Source organism: Micrasema longulum, unplaced genomic scaffold (assembly GCF_059751315.1).
Source record: "Micrasema longulum isolate JH-2025_06_02 unplaced genomic scaffold, ASM5975131v1 h1tg000147l, whole genome shotgun sequence".
Lineage (NCBI taxonomy): Eukaryota > Metazoa > Arthropoda > Insecta > Trichoptera > Brachycentridae > Micrasema > Micrasema longulum.
The window spans coordinates 388525-410559 of NW_028277353.1; the positions used below are offsets into that span (position 1 = coordinate 388525).

General features: G+C 33.2%; 1 protein-coding gene across 2 annotated transcripts in view; it reads left to right on the forward strand.

Moving 5' to 3' along the window:
- The window catches only part of wb (wing blister), a 484046-nt gene that overhangs the window by 354988 nt on the left and 107023 nt on the right, over positions 1 to 22035 (forward strand). Inside the window, exon 1 of one of the 2 annotated variants that reach the window (XM_088242594.1) lies at positions 19295 to 20925. The exons of the other annotated variant lie outside the window; for it this stretch is intronic. Coding sequence (XP_088098720.1) covers positions 20082 to 20925 — 844 coding nt within the window. The 5' untranslated portion in view covers positions 19295 to 20081. Of the gene's footprint in view, positions 1 to 19294; positions 20926 to 22035 lie in introns of those variants that run through there. 2 annotated transcript variants of the gene reach the window in all.

Genomic DNA, 22035 nt, shown 5'->3' on the forward strand with positions numbered 1-22035 from the left:
TCAACATTCAGCAAAAATAAAATAATTTGTACCTTTACTTGTTACCAAAGGCATTATTATTGTATTTATATTTGTTAATGTTTCACAACGTTGATATGAGTTTATAGCAGGATCTCACATAGGCATTCAAAGATGCAGGGGCGAACCGTGTATAGAAGCGATTATGCGCAGCTTACCATTTTATTTGACTAACCATAATAATGTTTTATTGTAACTTTATTTACAGAAAAACAAATAAATAATTAACATTTATTTTTAATTATTTCCACCGTTTGTATTTTTATCCTAATATAAATGTAAATTTTAATAAAGCGCGCCCAGCGCATGCGGTGAGCCAAGAAACTAGCCGTTTATTCCAGCTTATTTTTTCATACAAATAAGTATACTATATTTTGAATGTATGGACTTCTTTATCTTCCCATCATAATCGAGGCCTAGTTTAATTATTTTTCCCGTCTAGGCGTCTCACCGAATGTGTAACCTTCACCTTGACGATATAGTTGAAGATAAGCGTTCTTGCGATTATAAAGATTTACTACCGACCCCCCCCCCCCCCCATGTATATGAAACAAGAGGAAGCGTACGTCACGGTACACATATCATCGCTATAAAATGACATAGCTTCAGTATGACGTCATAGTTGAAGATAAAAGTCTTGCGACCGACGACAAAGGTATAGTACCAATACCCTCACCATCAAGTTTTTATGTAAGTACATCGGTTTATACCAACGGGTCTAGAACCCCTCAATAGGTTTATCTACGCATTAAAAGTGTCAGAAATTTTGTTCCACCGAGCAATTTTTCCTTTTATTATGATTTATCAAACATTTTAATCGTTTTCAGGTTGGCACTTTTTTTCTTAAAAGCCTATTAAAAATATGAGTAAGTTTTGAAGTAGAATTAAATTCAGATATAACTGTCACTTTAACAAATCGAACGCCTAGATGTGAAAAAAATGTTGCTAAGTTCTGTCCTAATAACAAATAAAAGTATCTAGGCGTTAGAAAAGTACCATTCTAAAATAACAATTAAGTTATTATATTTTTTCCATCTGTTTTACTATCTTTCTGAGTGTATGTATCGAAACGTTAAATGAGCCGGCTTTGTAGTCGATCGGTAAATACATACAGACGATCGTTAAGCGTACTGTCTAGGTGATTTTCAAAAGTCATATAAAACTCATGTTCAAGCGAGGATTTTTTGCTTGAATTGGGATTTATTAGAGTTTATAATCGCTTTAAAGAGAGCACTTTTTATTACAGAAGCTTATTAAAAATATAAATGAGAACTATTTTAAATGTTAATGACGTAAGGAACGCGGACTAATTGTTTGCGGTCATTCCATTGGCTTGTTTCGATCATATGATGTCGATATGACAAGTAGGTAGAACATACCGAGGTAAGATACAGATAGTACAGAAGTTAAGTGTACCGTTTCGATATATACAGATGAAGATATCGTTCATAATCGAGGCACTGGAATTTATATCTCCACATAATACTGCTCTTTGTTTGGCAATAGAGTTGTTTGCCTTTCTTCTGTTCCTCTATTTAATGTAATCAATATTTTTTCAAGATAGGCCGATATCTCTACAGAGACGGAGATATTGCTTTTAAAAATGATATATCATTATCATATTTATCTTTACTGGCTTTGTCAATTGAATTAAAATTTAAAATCACTAGCCTTGCAGGCACGCGTCCAGTTAGGCGGCAATAATGTGAAATTACAATAAATTTAGTGGTTTTAAAAAAAAAATGTTTGTTTGACTATTATACTAAGCCAAAAGTTTAAAAAATATACGTTTCGTATTATCAGCACTATAGTTAGATTAAAGTTTTGTAATTTAGATATTACTCCACCCGTCACGTCACAAGTTCTAGTTAGTGAGTTCTGCTAATTTGTGTGTTGGCTTCCGTTAAACCGGAAATCTATCACAACACTATCATTGATTGATTCGTAAGAACTTAAGTCGGTGCGAAGGTTTTCACGGTCACTGTTATCAATTTGTTTCTTTTTTGGGTGATACCGTATGTGTTGGATTTGTTCCGACGTTTCGGCTACCATTGCAGGAGCCATCTTCAGGGTAGACTATGTATTTTGTAGAAAAAAGTGTGTGTTTACGCTTTTGTAATTTTTACCGTGTCGCAGTCGGCAGTAGGCACATTTCTGTTCATTTTTGTAGTAGGCTTAGCGATGCCTTTTATGATATTTGAATTAACTCAAACCATAGGCGCTAACTCGGTGGGACCAACACAAGTAATAATAAATAATAAAATAAGTTCCTTTTTCTTCTTCCAAGTCGGTCCCTCAATGCTGAGGATCGTGATCACCATGAACACTTCGATAAGGCTGTTCCACTCCAGTCTGTCCTCAGCCCGACGAACTGACTCATCAAATTTTAGCCTCGTAGCCACCTTTATTTGGTCAGTCCATCTATATGGGATTCTACCCCGGCTTCTCTTACCTTCAACTCGGCCAGACATTATTGCCTTTTCTAGATTGTCTGGCTCACGTCTAGCAATATGTCCAAAGAAAGACAGTATCCTTCTCAAACACACCACTGATATACGAGTTGAATAAGTTTCTAATGATTCTTTATAAAAAAAAATCCATCCATATAGTTAATTTCATATTAACTTTTTTCCTTTTCTGTTAGGTACTGTATACATACGCGTACATACTTATTCTTGAAGTCATGGTAGTAAAAACATGCCTCCACGAGAATTTTCTGATATATGCATACCTCATTGTGTAATTTATATGCATGGCAAGAGTGTCATCTAAGAATACATTATTTATGATTGAAGCAATAGTTAACAACGCCTCAATAGTATCCAAAATAGAATTTACTTAAACAAACACTGAAAATAAGTATCTTTGTTTTACGACGGGTAATATGAAATGGGAGCATCATACATATATATACAACGAAGTGTCTAGGTCTTAAATATTTGCCTTGGATATTTGTGCGTCGAATGTGGCCTACTTTATAAAACTTCTTGGCATATTTTTTTTGCGTTCATGTAATTTGTCCATGTATTGTAAATTTACGGCCCTTTCACTAGTTGTGAATAACAATGCGAAAAAATAGGCGCAAAAGTAGAAGGGCTTAATAGTGCACCTTTCATACAAATCAGGCCAACGAGGCATTTTATTTATTTTTGATATATTAAAATATCTTAGTCAAATTTGCATATTAATTTTCTGTTCCCGAGAAATCAATCTTTTAAGAACAAACTCACCGATCAGCAAAAAAATATGTATTTGCTATAAATTAATTAAACTTCAAGAACAAATTATTCTTAAATTTAAAAAATAATAATTGAGTTTCTAGTATTTTCATTTGTTTCTTTCATACATACTCGTGTATAAATGATTTTTTTTTAATATTTTCAATTCAAATTTTAATATTTGTAAAGTGTTTATAACCTTTGTGTATAAAAAAGCCCTTTGGGCGTTAATAAATCAATAAATGCTGAGACTATTTTAAATATAGAGATCTACTATAAAGAGCTTTTTTTTTACGCCTCCACTCGTTTGCGAGTGATTTTGATATAGAGCTTTAGAAAGAGAAAATAAAAATAAAATTAAACAAAAACAAAAAATTAAAATAATATTTTTTTAAAGACGTTGGTTTAACCGGATGATAAAACCAATTGGTTAAAAACGAAGTACAAAAATTAAAAAATATTTTCAACCGTTGCCTGGTTTGTAAGTGAAATAATTCAGTCAGATGAATCTAACCCGCATCTATAAAGGTTTCAGCTATTTGACTTCACAAAAATCAGTAGGTGGGAGAATTGATGAAATTTGGATATTTATACATAGGGAGAACGATGAATATGACACAGTGCTTAACGTAGATCATAACCCCTGTACATCCATACTGCCTGGACATCCATATCCCTTCTCTGAAATATTCTCCATCTATGTTGCAATATGTTAATAAATACGTTTTTATGATTACTACTACTACCATCATGCCATTTCGCTGTTGGAGTAGGCAGAGAGAATGGACCGCCACACGTATATCCTGGCAAACAATTCTAGCTTCTTCCACGTGCATACATCTTGTTATACATGCCCTTCGGTTCAGCTTGCTTTTGACATGACCAGACTTAAGATTTTGGTTTATCTAAGCATGCCACGTCTTCGTTGGTCGTCCTCGTCTGACGTTACCGTTCATTTTTGCCATATATACTTGTTTTACCATTCTTTCGTCATCCATTCGTTCTACGTGACCAAACTATCTCAGAGACCCTTTTTTAATCTTATCAATTAAACATGACTCAGATTTACACTCTCACTTGATTTTGTCATTTGTAATCCTGTCATACATTGATTTCCCACACATTCATCTAAGATATCGCATTTGGACCGCGTTCAGTCAGATTTCATCTTTCCTCTGCCAGTTCCATGTTTTACTTCCAAACATAAGTGTTAGGACTACAACTCTGTTTTGCACTGCCAGTTTAGCTTCGTTTAACATATTTTTATGCATAATATTTTGGGTAAAGTGAAATAAAGGTTTTAGCTCTGTAACTTCACAAAAATCAACAGATGAAAGAATTGAAGGAATATAGATGTTCAAATATAGGCATAATGGTGAATGTTCCACATTGTGTAAAGTGGCCACTTAAACCAGCCATTGACAGGTCATAAGCCCTGTAGATGCCTAGACTTCTATATTACGGCGGCCTCCGTGGTGTAGTGGTCAAGACGCTTGACTCACGCTCGGAAGGTTCCGGGTTCGATTCCCGGTGAGAACACAAAAATCAAAATGAATTTTTCTCAAGCCTGGGTGTTCTGTCATGTAATTCACCACTGTTATTGGGCCTACTGGCCTGTAGTGGTGCAAAAATAAATGGAAAAAAAAAAAAAAAAAATGGAATTACATTCTCTTAAATGTTTTTAATATCTTAATTAAACGTGTAGTTATTTTGTTATTCTACGAATTATGGATGTGATTGCTAAAGTAAAAATACCTTGAAATCATCTAAAAAGCAAAGTAGTGTATTTTGATAAAAACCTTAAAATGCAGGTGCAGATTCCTTTGACATATTCTCCTTTTTCGTCAGTAATTGAATTAAGTTCTCAAATTGCAGATAACGATATGCTTATTTCTTAATTTATGTTCCCCGCAGGAAATAACGAGGTGTTAATAAATTAAATGGAAACATGATTTCTGGTTCACTCATCAGCGAGAGGTTTTAATATTCGCACCAGAAGAGATACTGGAATCTAAAAGAATATGCAAATATCGTCGTGACATACCAATTTACATGGTATAAAGTTTTATGTGTCGTTAATACCAATAAGCAAATGGAAAGCACTCAACATGAAATCAGAGGATGTGAATTAATAGTTTATTGCCTTTTAACTGCTTCTACTATGTTGTAAAAACGATGTAGCAGTTATGGATAAAATTGCCAATGTCATCTAGCGTAGCGTAAACTAGTTTTTATCTGGAATCTGTCTGAAAATTTTCATAAGGAATCTTTATTTTGTGCATTTTCATATACTATTTGATCTTAAGTATAAATTAAGGAAATACCGACATAAAAGGACTTCAATCTCACTACTCATAACTTATAACTAATGCCAAAAGATTATTTAAATATTCAGAACAGTCTGGAGGTGCCAGTTTAGAGGGTGAAAGCGCTAATTGGTCTAAAAAATAATTGGAATTAAATATGTAACTTATTTAGAAATAATTGTTTAATAAGTTAATGTTCCTTTAAATATGTTTATTTTATTATGCTATCAAAATTTTGAATTGGTCAACTATATTAAGAAAATCTCTCTCCTCCACTCCTCCACTCTATTTCCTCATCCCCAAACCTTCTTACAAGCACTTTTTTTTCTCATTTCTAATATAATATGTTATTTTTCTCATTACTGGGTATCATGTTCTCTCATTATATTTGTGAAAAACTTTCACTGGATGTATGTACTATTTTTCATATGTTGTATTCTTATATAAAAACTGTTGTTTTTCCTTAATAAATTATAATTTTAAAAAAAACAAAATAAAATTCGTTACCTTATTAGTCAAGAATAATTTTAAAACTTGTGTATCTTCTTCTGGGTATTTTATGATTTTAAAAATGATGACTTGGTTACTTTAAACACATCTAAGACAATCTCCTTACTTCCTTATTGCCTGTGAAAAATTATTTTATTTTATTCGTTTGCGCTAAAGGTTGGCAATTTTAATCTGACTTTTTTTTAATTGCTATTTAAAAGTTGTACAAAATAATCAAAATGAATCATTCATAAATACAATTTTGTTATACACTAATATTTTAGATATTATTTGGCGATAAAACATGCCATTGGAAGATAAATCTTTTGTTTTATGGAAAGTTGCGAGTATCTAATTGTTGTTTAAAATTGAAATTAAATTAATGTCTACTTACGTACTTTCACAAAAGTTTGATTTAGATCTAAATAAAATTATAATTAAGAACGATGTATGAATAATGTTGTGATATGATATTTCTTATACTTTCGTGAAAATTTTTATAATTTTTCGAAATTACGCTGTCTTCATTTTGTAAATAAATTACATGCTAAACGTATTTCTGTATAATGTACCCTCGCTTCAAAATTCATTTATTTAAAATACAGCCTACCGAGTACGTTATGACTTTACATAGGTCCAAGAAACATTCTCAAAAAATGTAACGTCAGTTTGTAGAATGCGAGCAAGCGTTTCTTAATTATTTTAATCGCTAGATCTTTATTGTATTAATTATAAGTCAATTCTGGATCTGCTATAGCAGCAAAATTAATTAAAATGTCGTGAGTATCAGACACTTTGTATAATTTATCGATACAATAAATCTTTAATTTTATTTTGGTTATCAATTAAGCTTAATGAAATCTGCGGCCAGTGAATAAACTAGAACTCATTTCGATTTCATAATTCAATTCAAATAACTATTTGTAGTAGGGTTTAAACATTCTGTATTGATTAATAACTTAATTTACGAGTCTCGATTATTTCAGACTATCTTTAATCTATATTGACAAGTATTGGACTTAACATCTAACTCGAGCTTTGGGCGGAAACATACGATTCGTCTTAACATTCGCTTCCGGTCTAATATACGAGTACGCAGCCAATATCATCCTGCTTAACATTACGCTTTCGAAAGGCGTGCTTAATCTTCTCGGTGTTTTTAAATACCAAACACCTACTTATCTTTTAATTACAAGATCTATAATCACTTTTCGTAATTTTTTTCATTCAATCAGCGAAATTATTATGTGTCCGGGCGTATGCAGAATAGATGCAGTTATATTTATAAAACAGAACCCTGGACGAGTATTTTTGACTCAATTAGGTAAAAATCCCAGATAAGAAAATCAAGTGGAGATAGGTTCGCCTCGTAGTATTTGCGCATTCACTTCCACGATTGAGGTCCTGGGTACGATTTCTGTCAGGGTAGACGTGAAGTATCTGCAAAAGTTAGATTTACACAGCAATATTTCAATGTTCATGTAAAAAAAACGATCTATCTACGCTGCTATTATAATTTATATGTATATTATACACCACTTGGTGTAGATACGGAAATAAAGATGCTAATGAATACATTATGAAACATTCACTACTTAGCATTTAGATCAAGCATAATTTGACAGATTAAATTTTTTTACTGCCAACATTTTTATGTCAATTAAAAAATATGTATTCAACTATTTCATGTGAACTTGCATAATAATATATGGCAATGTTTTTAATTAATGGTCGTTTTTAAATAAAAATGTCAAACAGTTTATTATAACGCTTCAAAATGTCTGAAAAATAACTCTCCTACTAAATTAAGATTTACATCATTGGTCCTTTAAAGCTAAGAAACATAATGAGGACCTTCAGCCCTACGAGAAATTGGATGTAATAAATGTTTTCTTGCGCGCGGTAAAAATTGGAGCATTAAATTGTACTGCAAAGTTTCCTGAAAATGTACGAAAAAAATTATCAAAAACATTTAAATAAAAACGAACTACTTTGAATGACGTCGCTGGTTCATATGAATCAACCTATGATATGAGAGTTATAGAAGGCTTCCGGTTTGCTTGCCGTGGATGGACCAATAGGAAGAACTGACCGATAATAACCTGAAAAGAACCTGTGACTTCACACGCGGAGTTATTTTAGAAATACAAAACTTTAAAATATCGTAGCGCTGATAATTCGATGTATACGTATACAAATTTTTCAAAAAAGAGCTAATTTTAATAGTTTATTTACAAATATTTTTTTTTAAAACCACTGTACTTCATCATTATTATCCACCCTTTTTTTTATTTGTCAAACTTTATAAAATCTCGATGATCGATTGTAGTGCGTCTTATTGACATACTGGTAACTGGTAGGTATAATAAATAGACGGTATTTGACCTAATTATTATACTATTTTACACCTACGAATGTACTAGCTCTATCTGAGACACAGCAAATATTGTTTTACGTTGCGTTGGAGCGCCAATTCATGACTGATGATGATAATAAAATTATGTTTACCTACGCTAGAACAAAATTGATATGCCTGTCAAGTTGTATCCATTTTGTATAAAATATATAGCTTATTATATACAACATTTTATTTTTCGAGTAGATTATAGTAAAACTAAAGAACTAAAATAAAAATGTGATTATTCCTCACCTATACACAATATGGCTTATACCTGGGTTAAGTTTGAAGCTTAAACGATTACAAAAAACATCCATATGTTCAGTAAAAGCTATCAGTTAAAAGTTAACTGGATATTTGACGAAAAAATAACTAGCATCGCGTTGTGAATAGAGCCACTCTCGACTATTTGTAGTATACAAAGAATACCTTTTATGATACAGTAAACCATTGATATGAATATAAATAGTCATGTTAGGTTTGTGAATGTTTTTTTAGGCCCCGAGGTCACAACATGTAGCAAGGAATCTGGCGATGAATGAATAATCAATTCGGTGAAAAATTTTAGACACTAATAAAACGAATAATAACATCTTTGATAGAAACTGATCTGACAAATTCGCCTTACCAGGCTTTAAAAAAAAAAGTTAACATATCGACCAATGTTAACATCAATCATGTGCTAAATAATTAAGAGGATGCGGGGTCTGACTTTTCTTCATACAAACGTAATCCCTTATTTTTGCTCCCTGGATTATGCCACTTATTTGTTTATTTTTGTCGATAAATTGTATTTTTAAAAAACCAGGATCATTCAAAAACCCTTAAAAGCATCCAAAAAAAAACAAATCGTGCCGGCACATACAAATTATTTTTGAAAATCTTCCTTCAAAAAATTATTTTTTAAAAATAAATTCGGTTAAGTGTAGGGGTGCGTAAAACGGAAATGGGAGACCTCGATTTGGTCAATTTTAATTGGGCATAATCAGTTTGGTTTACAATTGTCATTTTCGCACAGTATTCGGGGAGGCATCAGCGAGAGTGTCAGAAAAACTGTATTCAAATACCTTTTCATCAACCGCTCTGGCGCTGCACATTTTCTTAGAAACCGACACCAAAATCTTCTCGAAAATTACATTTAATGTTTTATAATTAACTAGTGTGATACTAATGGGAATTTTAATAGACGTGTTTTACCCATTTTACGGCGACATCAACAGTTTTACAATTCTGGTTAATGACGGTCCTGCGATTTCACCCTTTTTACCTATTTTTACGACCGATATTTAACGTTTACTTCATAAAAAATCGTAATGTAAATTCAGAGTTGTACGGACAATGATAGAAGTTCAATACCAAATATATATTCAATTAAACATTATTATGATCATTACGGTTCTACAAATTTATTTTTTTCACCGCTACATCACGGAGGCCCCCAGATAAAAAAACAATTTGGCAGCATTACCAGCATCAGAACAAATTTACAGGCATGGGTCGTCCCTGGTTATGTCACAATGAACTGTTTCTGTGAACTTAATAAATGTGAAAATAAAAATGAAATATAAATGAATAAATCCTTGCAAAACTCACGACAACGGTATTTTACAATCAAGCTTGTTTAGATAAGTAAAGCTCGGGTTTCCTAGGACAGCGGTGCCCGTATTTTAACGGCCGCAGTGAACATTAATGCGGTTGACAGCCATCGTAACGGTGACTAGAGAGTGGTTTCCTATAAAAATGGTGTTGATAACACCGTTAAAAAATAAAACCACTCTCTAGTCACCACTACGACGGCTGTCCACCGCATCACCGTTCACTACGACCGTTAAGATACGGGCACCGCTGTCCTAGGAAACCCTAGCTTAACGGTTAGACAAGTAAAAAGGAGAAGTAATTCTGTCTATCTTACATCACTACCATAGTATATTATCCTTTTTACAAAATACCTACGCATTTTGAACTGTGTAATAAATATTAGTTTTATAACAAGTTAATAGGATGATTACTATTGTTTGTAAAATTCTTAAAAAATTCGAGATATTTATAAGGGCGTTCACCGTCACGATTTTACAAGGTGCGAAGGTACTTCTTACTAAATTTGGCGACTGGTCTAATAACTGGAGTTTTAAAGATGGCCGTTTTATATCGGCAATATAAATCGTAAATGAATTAGTCTAAGCTTTTAAAATTTGAACCGATATTTCGTACATAAATATTTATGAATGCTGCACGTCTTTTTAATAACTTCATTACTCCAATCTCTTTTTGGAACAGATATAACTCGAATAAAAAATTTACGGGCACTACAAAATTGCTAAGCAAGTATCGTGGGGAATAGTTTAAAATATTAATGTTATTTGTAAGTCAAACAACAGCAAAATTTATTTGTATTTACATAGGAATAGAAAGTATCAGGTTACTAAAAATAATGCTCTCCACTAGAAAATCCACATGTATGAGGAAAAGATTCATGAAAAATCATTTTGCAACAGTAAAATAACATTTGGACCTGGATTGAAGCTGCTTATTCTTCATACCGGCGGGGTTCCGCCATTCTGGGAGGCCGTCGATGACGATCTTTCGTCTTTATTTGGCGGAACTGAGGGACGCGGATTAATGTGACGAGGGGAAAGCGCTGGCTCCCGATAAGGTCTCCTGGAGGCGTCTAGTGATGTCCATATGCTCCCCCTAGGAGCGGATGTGAAAAAAGAATATCCATCGAAGATACATTTTTTAAATGCATGTTTTTTTTTCCAAATTATTTTTTTGAATAACACTAACTACAAGAAACTCTGTCTTTTTGGTGGAGCGAGCTTTTACTTTGTAAAATATTTAAATTTTTTTAAATGCTGTTTTATTTTATTTATATTTTCCAACATAATAGTTCTGATTAAAAACTAACCTTTATTTCAATATTTTATGAGCAATCAGCAGACATTTCCACAACGTTCACCTCGAAAAATCTCAACACTTTAAAAATATTTTCATTCTACGTACAAAAATATGAAGATATTTATTTACTCCAAATTATTTTGAGCACATTTTGTTTGCTAAGCCCGATTTTCCAGACGTTTTCGAAGAAAATTAAAAGAGTTACTATCTACATAAATGAAAATCATTAAAATAAACAATCCCGCTTACCACCCGGAAATCCAGCAAATGTTGTATAAATATTTGCAAAAAAGATATCAATAACCCGAACCGATATTTTCGCTGCCGAAATAATTTATAATTAAAATGTTAATAAAATTCATTAACTTAAAAAAATCAGTCAGTGGTAACGCTAGTATCCCATGGTCTATAAAAAACGTTTGACCATTTGTTGCGTGTTTCTGACTAGAATATTCGAATTCCGTATTTTTCTAATCCACGCAAATAGGATTACTTATTGTGTTAATTTTACCTCCCATGGTTTGTAGAAATTTTATGCGGATTACAACGTACTAAAAATCGTGCATATTAATTGAATTTATTAATGCTGTACCTCTAAAAATGATTAACTTCCAACATAATGATAGAGCGCACTTCACGAAAACCTGCTGTACAAAAATAATATTGATTGCCACACATATAAAATGCGTATAAACGCTTGTTATGTGTTAGGCGTTCGGCCATCATAATCTGTATACAACAATGCTTTTCTTGTTTTCTTTTTTGTTTACTGAAATGAGAAATTAATATTGTAAGCAGAAAGTATCTTTTATTTAACCACTCACAATTTTTTTTTTCTCCCGAAGCATAAACCGCTTTGATATGATATGTGATCACTCGACACAGATTTCTAGCGAGTCAGGGCAAGTTCGCGGGTATGAGTCGGTTCCAGGTTGTCACAAGTTGTGTTCTTTCATTTTTTCATTTTGTTTATTTATCACCGTTTATTTGCAAAAAATCGTGTAAATGTTTTTTTTTATCTAAATGAAACTGCCATTCCTATGTTTTTAGTGGCCCAACAGACAACGACTACGCATCAGCGTCGCTGGCTCCACTACCGTCAAATAATTTAAATACACACATGAAAACATATCAAAGCTCTGTACAGCTCAAAGCAAAAAATACTGTTTTGTTCGCACGCCAAAATAACGTTTTAGTCAATTAAAATAAATTAATTAATGGTTGCACCCAGGGTTTGTGGAACAAAAATCTATGACCGCACATGTTTGCATTGCTTATTGCTAATTCGATATTTTGATTAAATTGACAAATAAGTTTTGTATAATTTGCATTTGAATCAAGGTCGCAGAATGGCAGATCATATTTTCAAACTTCTATTGAATGCGATGTTCCAACGTTTAGTTATCTCTGAGCTTAGCTCAATTAACGCGATCTGTAATTAAAAGTTTGTATTAAAAGCTATTCTTACCGAATTACTTAATTTAATGGCTCGGCCGTGTATCGAGTATGATTTCCGCGCTCCAAGATTGTATTCATTTTATTGGTCTATTTGTAGCGCCTATCTCGACTAATAATAATGTTTAAGACAGTATCGGCCGTCCATCACAACATTCGGCTGTACACGAAATACCGCACACACGATGTTTGTTTTTTAATGAAATATAATTATTTTTAATGGTATTACCTCGTATCGGTAAACAAAATGACTTCATGTTTTCAATGCTGAAACGAATAATGCAAAATTGCAATTTTACAGACACATTAATCGGGTATCCGAAACAAAAAAATAGATGATGCCAAGATTACTGTACTTTGATACCTACTTTTAACCGGTTTAGTAGTCATTAAAAAATTAAAAAAACGGAAAAAGAAAGGTTTTTTATGTATTTATTTTATCAACTGATCATTTACTTTTTTCCGTTATAAACTATGATTAATAATAAAAATAATGTAACCTATATCTTTCGTAAATGCCATTTTGGGCCCAAAATGGGACTTGAAATTGATTTATTATGGTGCATAAATTTATTTTTTTTAAATATTCCTTTTATTAATTATAATTCAAGGCAAATTCTAGAAAAAAACCCTAGTGTGTTCGGGAGTGGTCTTTTATGTCAATACAGTTTGTCCGAGTTATCGCACGTAATAGCCGCCCGAGTATACTCGGGTGTAGTCCTTAATCAAAAAATAATTAATACAACTGTTTTAAATATTCTTTTCACCACATACCCTTATTTTATTGCAAAACCACCCAATTATTTTTTGCATGAACTCTAGTAAGTTGTTAGGAATTCTCATAACTTTTAGTACAACTCATGTGGCAAATCGTAATAGAATCGTGAAAATTTTCACGCCATATTTCAATTTGACTTGTTTAAACGTTTTCACAGATCAGACCTTTTGAAGTTTAATTTACCTCATTAATTCAGTAAAACGACATTTACGAGCAGTAAAATGATGATATCAACAAATAAAAAGGCATTTACTTTTCACCGCGCCGTTCTCCTATTGATTTTTTTTATATTTCTTTTAATGGCCCGTCCATGCAAACGAAATCTGATGGATCGCTCTCTCTTACGAACATTTCTTCCCATTAAAACCACGCTTCCTTCACGCTACCAAAAAGTGGTTCTGGTTTTATATCTCCCCATGGCGCGAGAAACCTGTAAAGTTATGTTTTTAATTCGCCGTCGCATATCTTTAAAAAAGGTTTGTGAATAATTGAGTGAATGACAACTCCCACGCGAATTATCCATCGTAAATTAACTTGAATGTATTTTGACTAATCACCACAATTTATACTAACGGCAGTTACTCTGCAATCATGTGCAACTTAATACGTAACTAGATTTATTAGATGTCATCCTGTGTTGTTAATAAAATCCACGTACATAACTTATCCAAAATCAAGCATTGATTTTATTCAGAAATTCAAAGAAATAGAACCGGCATAACACCAACTGTTGTTTTGTTGTTAGCCTTCTTATGTAAATATGGGTGGATTCTGGGCTTGATCGCTTTTTTATTGAGACTGGTTAATTTTCTATGAATTGCTAAACTTTTTTTATTTATGACTACATCAAGTCATTGCACTCATTTTGACCCATTCTAACGTGAAGCGTTGCGTAATATCGTAAATAAGCGATATCAATAAAATCGTGTTTTCTTTGTACAAATTTACCTAAGACTTAAAACGAGAAGATATTCAAGTTTTGTAAGAATTTATGACCCTTCGAATGACTAATAAGTTGTTTTGGTATATATTTAATATCTACGCAGACCATTCAAAGATCTAATAATAGGCAAAAATAACATTTATAGTGATTTTTAAATCGTTGGCATATGATTTGATGGTATTTTTATTCGGATTTTTTTACATCGTAATAAAGATGCCCGTACCAATACATGTAAAAATTTATATTCATATCCCGTTTTGTAGTTACTTAACAAAATGTCTTAATAAAATTCTAAACTTAAGCCAATTATCGTCATCAGCCTGGGCACTATATTGGTAAACAAATGCAGCGTTTTTAAAATCATCTATTACCTGATCGTCAAAGTGAACAATCTCACGCTTCAGGCGCTAGCCAAGGTCTAGAGACATTGAGGGAGAAAACCCACCTCCGCCCGCAGCTGTTATAGAGTCCCGGGGGACTTTATCAGCCACGCTATTCTAACAAAGTGAATTTAATAAAAAATTAGGACAGAAAAAGCCAGCAATAAATAAATATACACACTTTCTCTACCCTAGTCTTCCTCAATGCCTCCGTCACGATTTAATGAAAAATATTTTTTAATAAAACATTATAAACATTTAAAAAGTTATCAATCACCACGCAATATGATTTACATAAATACTTAAAGGTTAGCTCAATCATAGGTTATAGAGACACGGAAAAAAGAGTGATATTTTTTTAGGTGCAGAGACGGTAAACTATTACGTCGTTAACCACCTTTTGAACCAATACTTCACACCGACCTTGCCAGGAATCAAACCCGAGTCTATTAGTACGCAGCAACTTTATAATCTACTTATATAACATTCATTAATTGCTCAAATAATATCGTTTAAAATAATATATTATTGATATTTAAAGCATTGACTTTTCGGTTAAACATTACAAAGTGCATCTTCAGGACTCGTGTGGTGCTTTTTCGCATCGTTGAAACTGCCTATGTTATAAAATATGTTCGTGAATTCTGTGTAAACAGTAGTGATATTGAAACTGATGGTATATTGAGAGTCCTGACTAAGAAATGGGTACGTCTCGAAACCGGTAGACATAAAAAAGGCGGTAAGTGTTATATTATACGTATATTCACTTACATCAGTTGTTTAACATAATTTTCCTCTCGGAGATGATAATCCAGGAACAAAGTTGTCCTTTGATCGTTCATGTCTAGTTCTAATAGAGTCAAGATGATAGTCCTGGCATTTTATTACTTATAGTGGGCCTCGGAATGTCTACTTTATCCACGCCTATACCACCGTCAAATTTGCAACTACGTGATAAAAAAATCATGTTCCACACAGGTTGGTATCATTCAATGAAACAGGTTTGTGATTCAAAGATTATTTAAGAATGGTTTTATTCGTACTTCTAGTATTTCTAAAGAAAAATTAAATTGTTCAGAACCTGAGATTTGATGTCACGACGTTTTTAATTTATTAAATACATTTGTGCTTTTACTGAGCCAATTAACTTTACCTGTGATTTAGACATTTTTAATTAAACCATTATTAATTTTAAAACGTTCTTAGATACGGTGCGCTCGGACGTTTAATAGCCTTTGCTAATGGGTTTGTGAATGTGTGAACTAAATAAAATAAAAAAAAATTATTGCGCGAGTACGCACTTTTTAATGTTTTATATCAACAGTTCATGTCACGCACATTTACACAAAGGCTATTTAAATGCACTGTACATTGCTTAAAGCTTTATTTCGTTCGGTATAACACTTTATGATTCTTGCAATGATTTCCATATGAGTTTTTCTACTGACATTTCTTGGTGGAACTGCATTTTAATTCGGGTTTCGTCGTGACTGACATCGTCAGATGGTAAAAACTTTATAAAAAAATTATAAATAAAAGTTGAAGAAAACTATAAAGTATTTTTATTATTGTAATTTTTATATAATGTAATTGGTAAGATGCTTGACTCACGCACCGAAGGTTCCGGGTTCGATTTCCGGTGAGATCACAAATACAAATGTGATTTCCTCAAGCCTGGGTGTCCTGTAGTGTAATTTATTACTGTAATCTGGCCTTCTGGCCTATTGTGTTGAAAATCAAACGAAAAAAAAACAATCTTATAAGTGAATATTATATACTTTTATTAAACATGTAGATACGTTTATACATTTGTATAAAAATATATATATATTCATTTAACGCTTTAGTCATTACATACATGCACAAAATTTAAAAAAGGATTAAAATAAGTATTTATTTATTATATACGTTTGTTAGTGAAAATTATTGGTGGATCAGAATTATTATTTATTATAGAAATAAAAGAATAGTGATACTTAAATCCGTTTATTTAAAATACCCGATGACCGATTTCATCGTTTTCGCAACATCTCCGAAATGTATCGTATAAATACTTTAAATTATAAATAAATCTATAAGATGTCGAGAAATCAATGAAACCGGTCACTGGCTATTCCGAATTTGTGGATTTATGTATCACTCTTCTTTTTTTCCTAAAAAATCTACATTAAAAAAATATTTTTAATTGCACACCAAGTAGATTATTAGTTACACTTAACTAGAAATTCTGAACAATGTATTTGCATTTTATTTTATTATGGCTTTATTGCTATTTTGTTTGCATAATGCACTAAAACAAACAGTAACTCATCAAAATATATCAAGCCTAAAAAATGTTGAATAATAAAAAAATATGAGTCGAAAAACAGTTGTGATTTTGCAAATTAACACATTATTAAGGCTTCGTTATTTATTATTTCAGTATTTTTCCTGTCAAATCATCTTCAAATTAATTTTTCCACACTTAATGGTGCATAGAAAACTGCATTGGCATCCGGATTGTAATAAATCTTGATTATTTTTAGTGTATAAAAATTATGCCAGTCAGCCTTTCCCTTTGGAAGCCAGTTCCAAGAATTAAGAAATTATTTTAGTGAAAAAACACATTACGATTTTAGCTTTTTTGATATTGAACACGGGACCTTGTTTATAGTAAACTTAATCAGATCAATTTTCATCAACTGACTTTGTTCTCAAGCAATGCAACATTTCGTAAACCCATGCGCGGTTCGTCCATAGATTGGATGGAACCAATCTTTCCTAAGAATTGGACTTCTAAACAATCAGTACCTATTTTTTTTTATCTAAATATATATTAGATATTCGTTTTAAAATGCCCTAACAGGACGAAACAATTGTCACAATTTTTTTCAAATATTTTTTATATTTGTAAAAATAAAATAAAGTGTTCAGTAGACTCAAATCAGTGTTTGATTTCTAATATTATAAGTTTAAATAAAAACTGTATTTATTTTGCTATCGTACAATGACTCACTGGTAACAAGTGGTTAAGTAAAATGATTTCTATGGCGACATGCGAGTTTTATCACTGTTTAAAAAAAAATACAAATATAGATAAAAACAGTTTGTTTTAAAAAAGATATTGTAGGTTTACTTACACCAGCGATTGTAGACCAAAGGCTTGTTTATTCTAAACATATTTTCCGGTTCACAGTTCCGCAAGTTAAACACTTGAAAATATTTCTTTGGAATTTACCTTTTTTTACATATAATCTAAAAAGGATATTATTTTAAGATGAATTTGTTGGTACCTATAATAATATCGTCAGAAAAGAGAACTTTTAGCAATATTCAAGTTTGCAAGTAAATATTCTTGATGGAAATTCATCGTTATGTATTATAGAAATAAAAGACGAGTGATACTTTAATGCACAAATTTGGAAAAACCGGTGACTAGTTTCATCACTTTCGCGATTTCTTCAAGAGTGGTATCTTTACTACTAAATTCAATGTATTTATACAAAACCGTAAGGATAGGAAATCCAAAATTATTTAATGATAATTTTAATTGAGTTATTTTTGTGTGAAGGACCGTTTAATAAAGTGTTTCGGGGTAACTAATGAGCTAGTAAAATTATATTTTAATGAGTGTAAATATTTTAAATTTGTTGCAACAGAGGGGGGAAATAAATTGAGAAATGAATTAAACTGCTCGTTGGTCAAATGGAATTTTATTGATATTTTTATCAAAAATCCTTACAAACACTTTGCTTATTTTTTAAATCGTTAATGAGGAAATTCAGTGATTAAAAAAAAAGAAGTTCGTAATAGACTATCAAACTAAGCCATTTTTTTATGAATATTCTTATCATCGCTACATTTTTTAAATTTTTTTTTATTTTTTATTACTCCGCGCGTGACGTCACTATTTCTCTTCGGTGAGCTCGTCTGATTGGTGGGTTGGCCTTCCGGAAACCGGAAATCTATCACAACACTAAATCATTAGATGATTCAGAAGAACTTGAGACGTCATTAAAAGTAGTATTAATATTTTCATACATTTTAGAGAAACTTCACAGTATAATTAAATGCTCTCATTTTTACCGCGTGTAAGGAAAACATTTCTTATATCCAATTTCCTGTAGCACTGAACTTCCTCGTTGTAGTGCTTTTACGTGTATTTAATACATATTACGCGGACAGGCTTGAGCCTCGGCTCAACCGAGTTATAATCGAAATATTTTAACGGAATGGATTAATAATTCCTGCTTTTATTTTTCGTGATAAAAAATTCCCGCTTCAGAGGCATAATAACTTATCCCCCTGAAGTGCCAAATTCAATTGCGAAGCTCTTTTTCCACAATATATTATGTTCTCCGTAGGCCTTTACTACTCACGATCTCCTACCTCCTACTAATCTACTCACTATTAGCTTCCTTCTTCCACGGCGGTCAGTCGCGCACGAGGGACGCGCCCGATAGCACGCGTGCCCCGAAACACGTGGCGTGCCGGCGTGCAGAACTCTAAACGTCAAATAACGAACGGAAAATATTACGAATCGCGGTAATATTTTTTTCCACGCTTTCCGTTATTTTTTTGTGTGTTCCGCGAATTCGAACCTTTCGATTACCAATCAATTGTCATTAAGATAAATGTGAAACAAGTGCTATTTATTATTCGTGGAAATAAAATTGTGTTTTTAATAATTTATGGCTCAGTGGTAATTAATTTGAATCCTGTCGTAGGTGTCTTACGGTTCGCGCGTGCTTTGTCACCGAATTTCCCGAGATTACAAATCAGCCCGAAACGCTCTCTAAGAGTTATTTATTGGAAACTTAATGTTAATTAAGCACGAAAAATACTTTTCTAACATGGTTTAGCTTACGATACGTTTTATATTTCGTCACTTCTTGATAAATGGTGTTTCCGAGTAAGCCTTTAAAAGTAGCACCGTGTGCCTCTCAGCGTAAATATTTCATTTGAATTAAAAGTGGGAAGACAACAGAGAGATGATGGCATAACACGATACTAACTATTAATAATGTTCGTAATTTAGGAGACTCCGCAAGTGATCGCTACTAACGAATAGTACCTTCGATCAATTCTGATCGCGGCTTTTTAACAATCGACGTTAATGTTACGTTTTATCGGGATGTTATTCCGTGTGACTGAAGATTTCAGTAATGAATATGGGTTAAACATGTCGAGTTCATCTTCCCGCGCGAGGTAATTATTATGCGATGGCGACTGAACGCGCGCGGTGGGACCGTGTGGAGTGGGGCCGGCGCCCGCGTAGGGGGGCCCTCGGGGGCCTCGCCCTCCTCGCGCTGCTCGCCGCGGGGTGGGGGCTCTCGCGAGGCCCCCGGCACCGAGAGCCCCCCTCGGCCGCGACGACCGCGCGGGCGGCAGTGCCCGACTACGGCGAACTCGAAAACTCGATCACTGAACAATCTTACACGCAAAGTTCAAAACACTTAGATGACTCGTCGTTTTTAGTTGTGAATGACAATCTATACGACGTAACGCCTTTAGAAGTCGAGGAAACGGAACAGCGTGCGCCGACTGATTCTTGGAAGAAAAATTCACTCGGCTCCGACAGCGCGAATATTGTGTATAGTAGCTCCGCGAGAAAGGTCAGAGACACCGGTAGACAAAATATTAGCGGGACCGTTGCTAACTCCGTCAGAAGACGACCGCGACCAGCGAGGATCCAACCCCAAAGACGCCACAATAGACATAGGCTGCATAAATTAACGGATAGACGGCAGCCGAAAAATGATTCAAACAGAAAAAGAACTCAAATTAGTAATTCGAACAGATTAGTCGTTAATGGTCGATCCAGAAGTGACGCCAATAAACCGGCGAACGAACCGCTTCCCGTCAATTACGCGGATAACTTGGCAGACAGGCGGAAAAGGTTCTCCTACGTGGACAGCAATGGAGTAGTACGCTATACTTATATTCCTCTCATGGACTGCTGCGACTATCCTCCCCCGGGGTGTAACTACCCCCCTCCTTACCGACCCCAATTGGTCCACCCTTCCTATGGACCGTGGAGTAGGCAATGGAAAGGACTTCGCTATGGTAAGAAAATTACATTTAATATTCATAATTTGACATTGAAATTCAAAACGATAAAATCACGATGGAGCCAACCTCCGAAGCGTTTTAAAAAAAGGTCTGTTTGCTTTAATATAATAGTAGGAGGTTTATATTTTATGCGTCACAGCATCCTTTGTGTGCTTTTACCGAGTAATTCTTCTTCGACCGGAGTACCCGGGTCTGCATATTGATTTATGTTCATTCGTGTGTCAATATTGTACGAAGCTTTCTCATTGTTTATTCATGCATGCTCTCGATATTCAAATTACCGTGTCAAAGTAACAACCCCAATTATTTTTAAATCCCACAATTAACTTAATGGCAAACAATATTGCGAAATTTGGCGAGCTCGATAAGGCTAACTGTCGCTTCCGCGAGCGGCTCTTTCATGCGGAGATCTCAGGAGATAAGGGATGCAAGTAAAATATAACTTAATTAATATAGCAGTGTTTCGAACCTTTCATTAATTAAAGCAAATCGATTGTAAAATGCCACCCGGTCGAAAGATGCCATCGTCATGATGATAAAAATGTATTTACCATGTTTTTTTCCTGTTCCCTTTGCTTTCTCAATGATCAGTCAATTCAAAAAGCAGCTTGAGGTCTAAGGTCTAATGATTAGATTTCCTTATTTATTTTGATCTTAAAAGATACTATGAAATTAAATCCATAGTGCACCTTGAAAATTCAATTTCATCAATTAAAATAATCATTTTAATGTCAATTGTCACTAGATGTGATTTGGTGAACATAGAGGCTTATGAGATAAACGATTATGAACGACTCCGACCGTTTTGTTCCAACGGAATAAAAAAAATAACAAGCGTTACCGGTTAACGAAGGGGTCACTACACCTTTTTTGTGAGAAGTTCAATAATTATAATTATTATGGTCTATGGTAGCATTTAGTATCCAAATTCGTGTTTAGATCAAAAAAACATGGCTCAATTATCGCGAACAGAAGAAAAATTACACAGATTATATGTATGGACTATAGACGAATCCGGTCATATTTATCATGCCTTCGGTTGTATGAAATTTCTTTTTAAAATTTAATTGCGATCATTATTTTATTTTTTAACTAGGCTTTGCT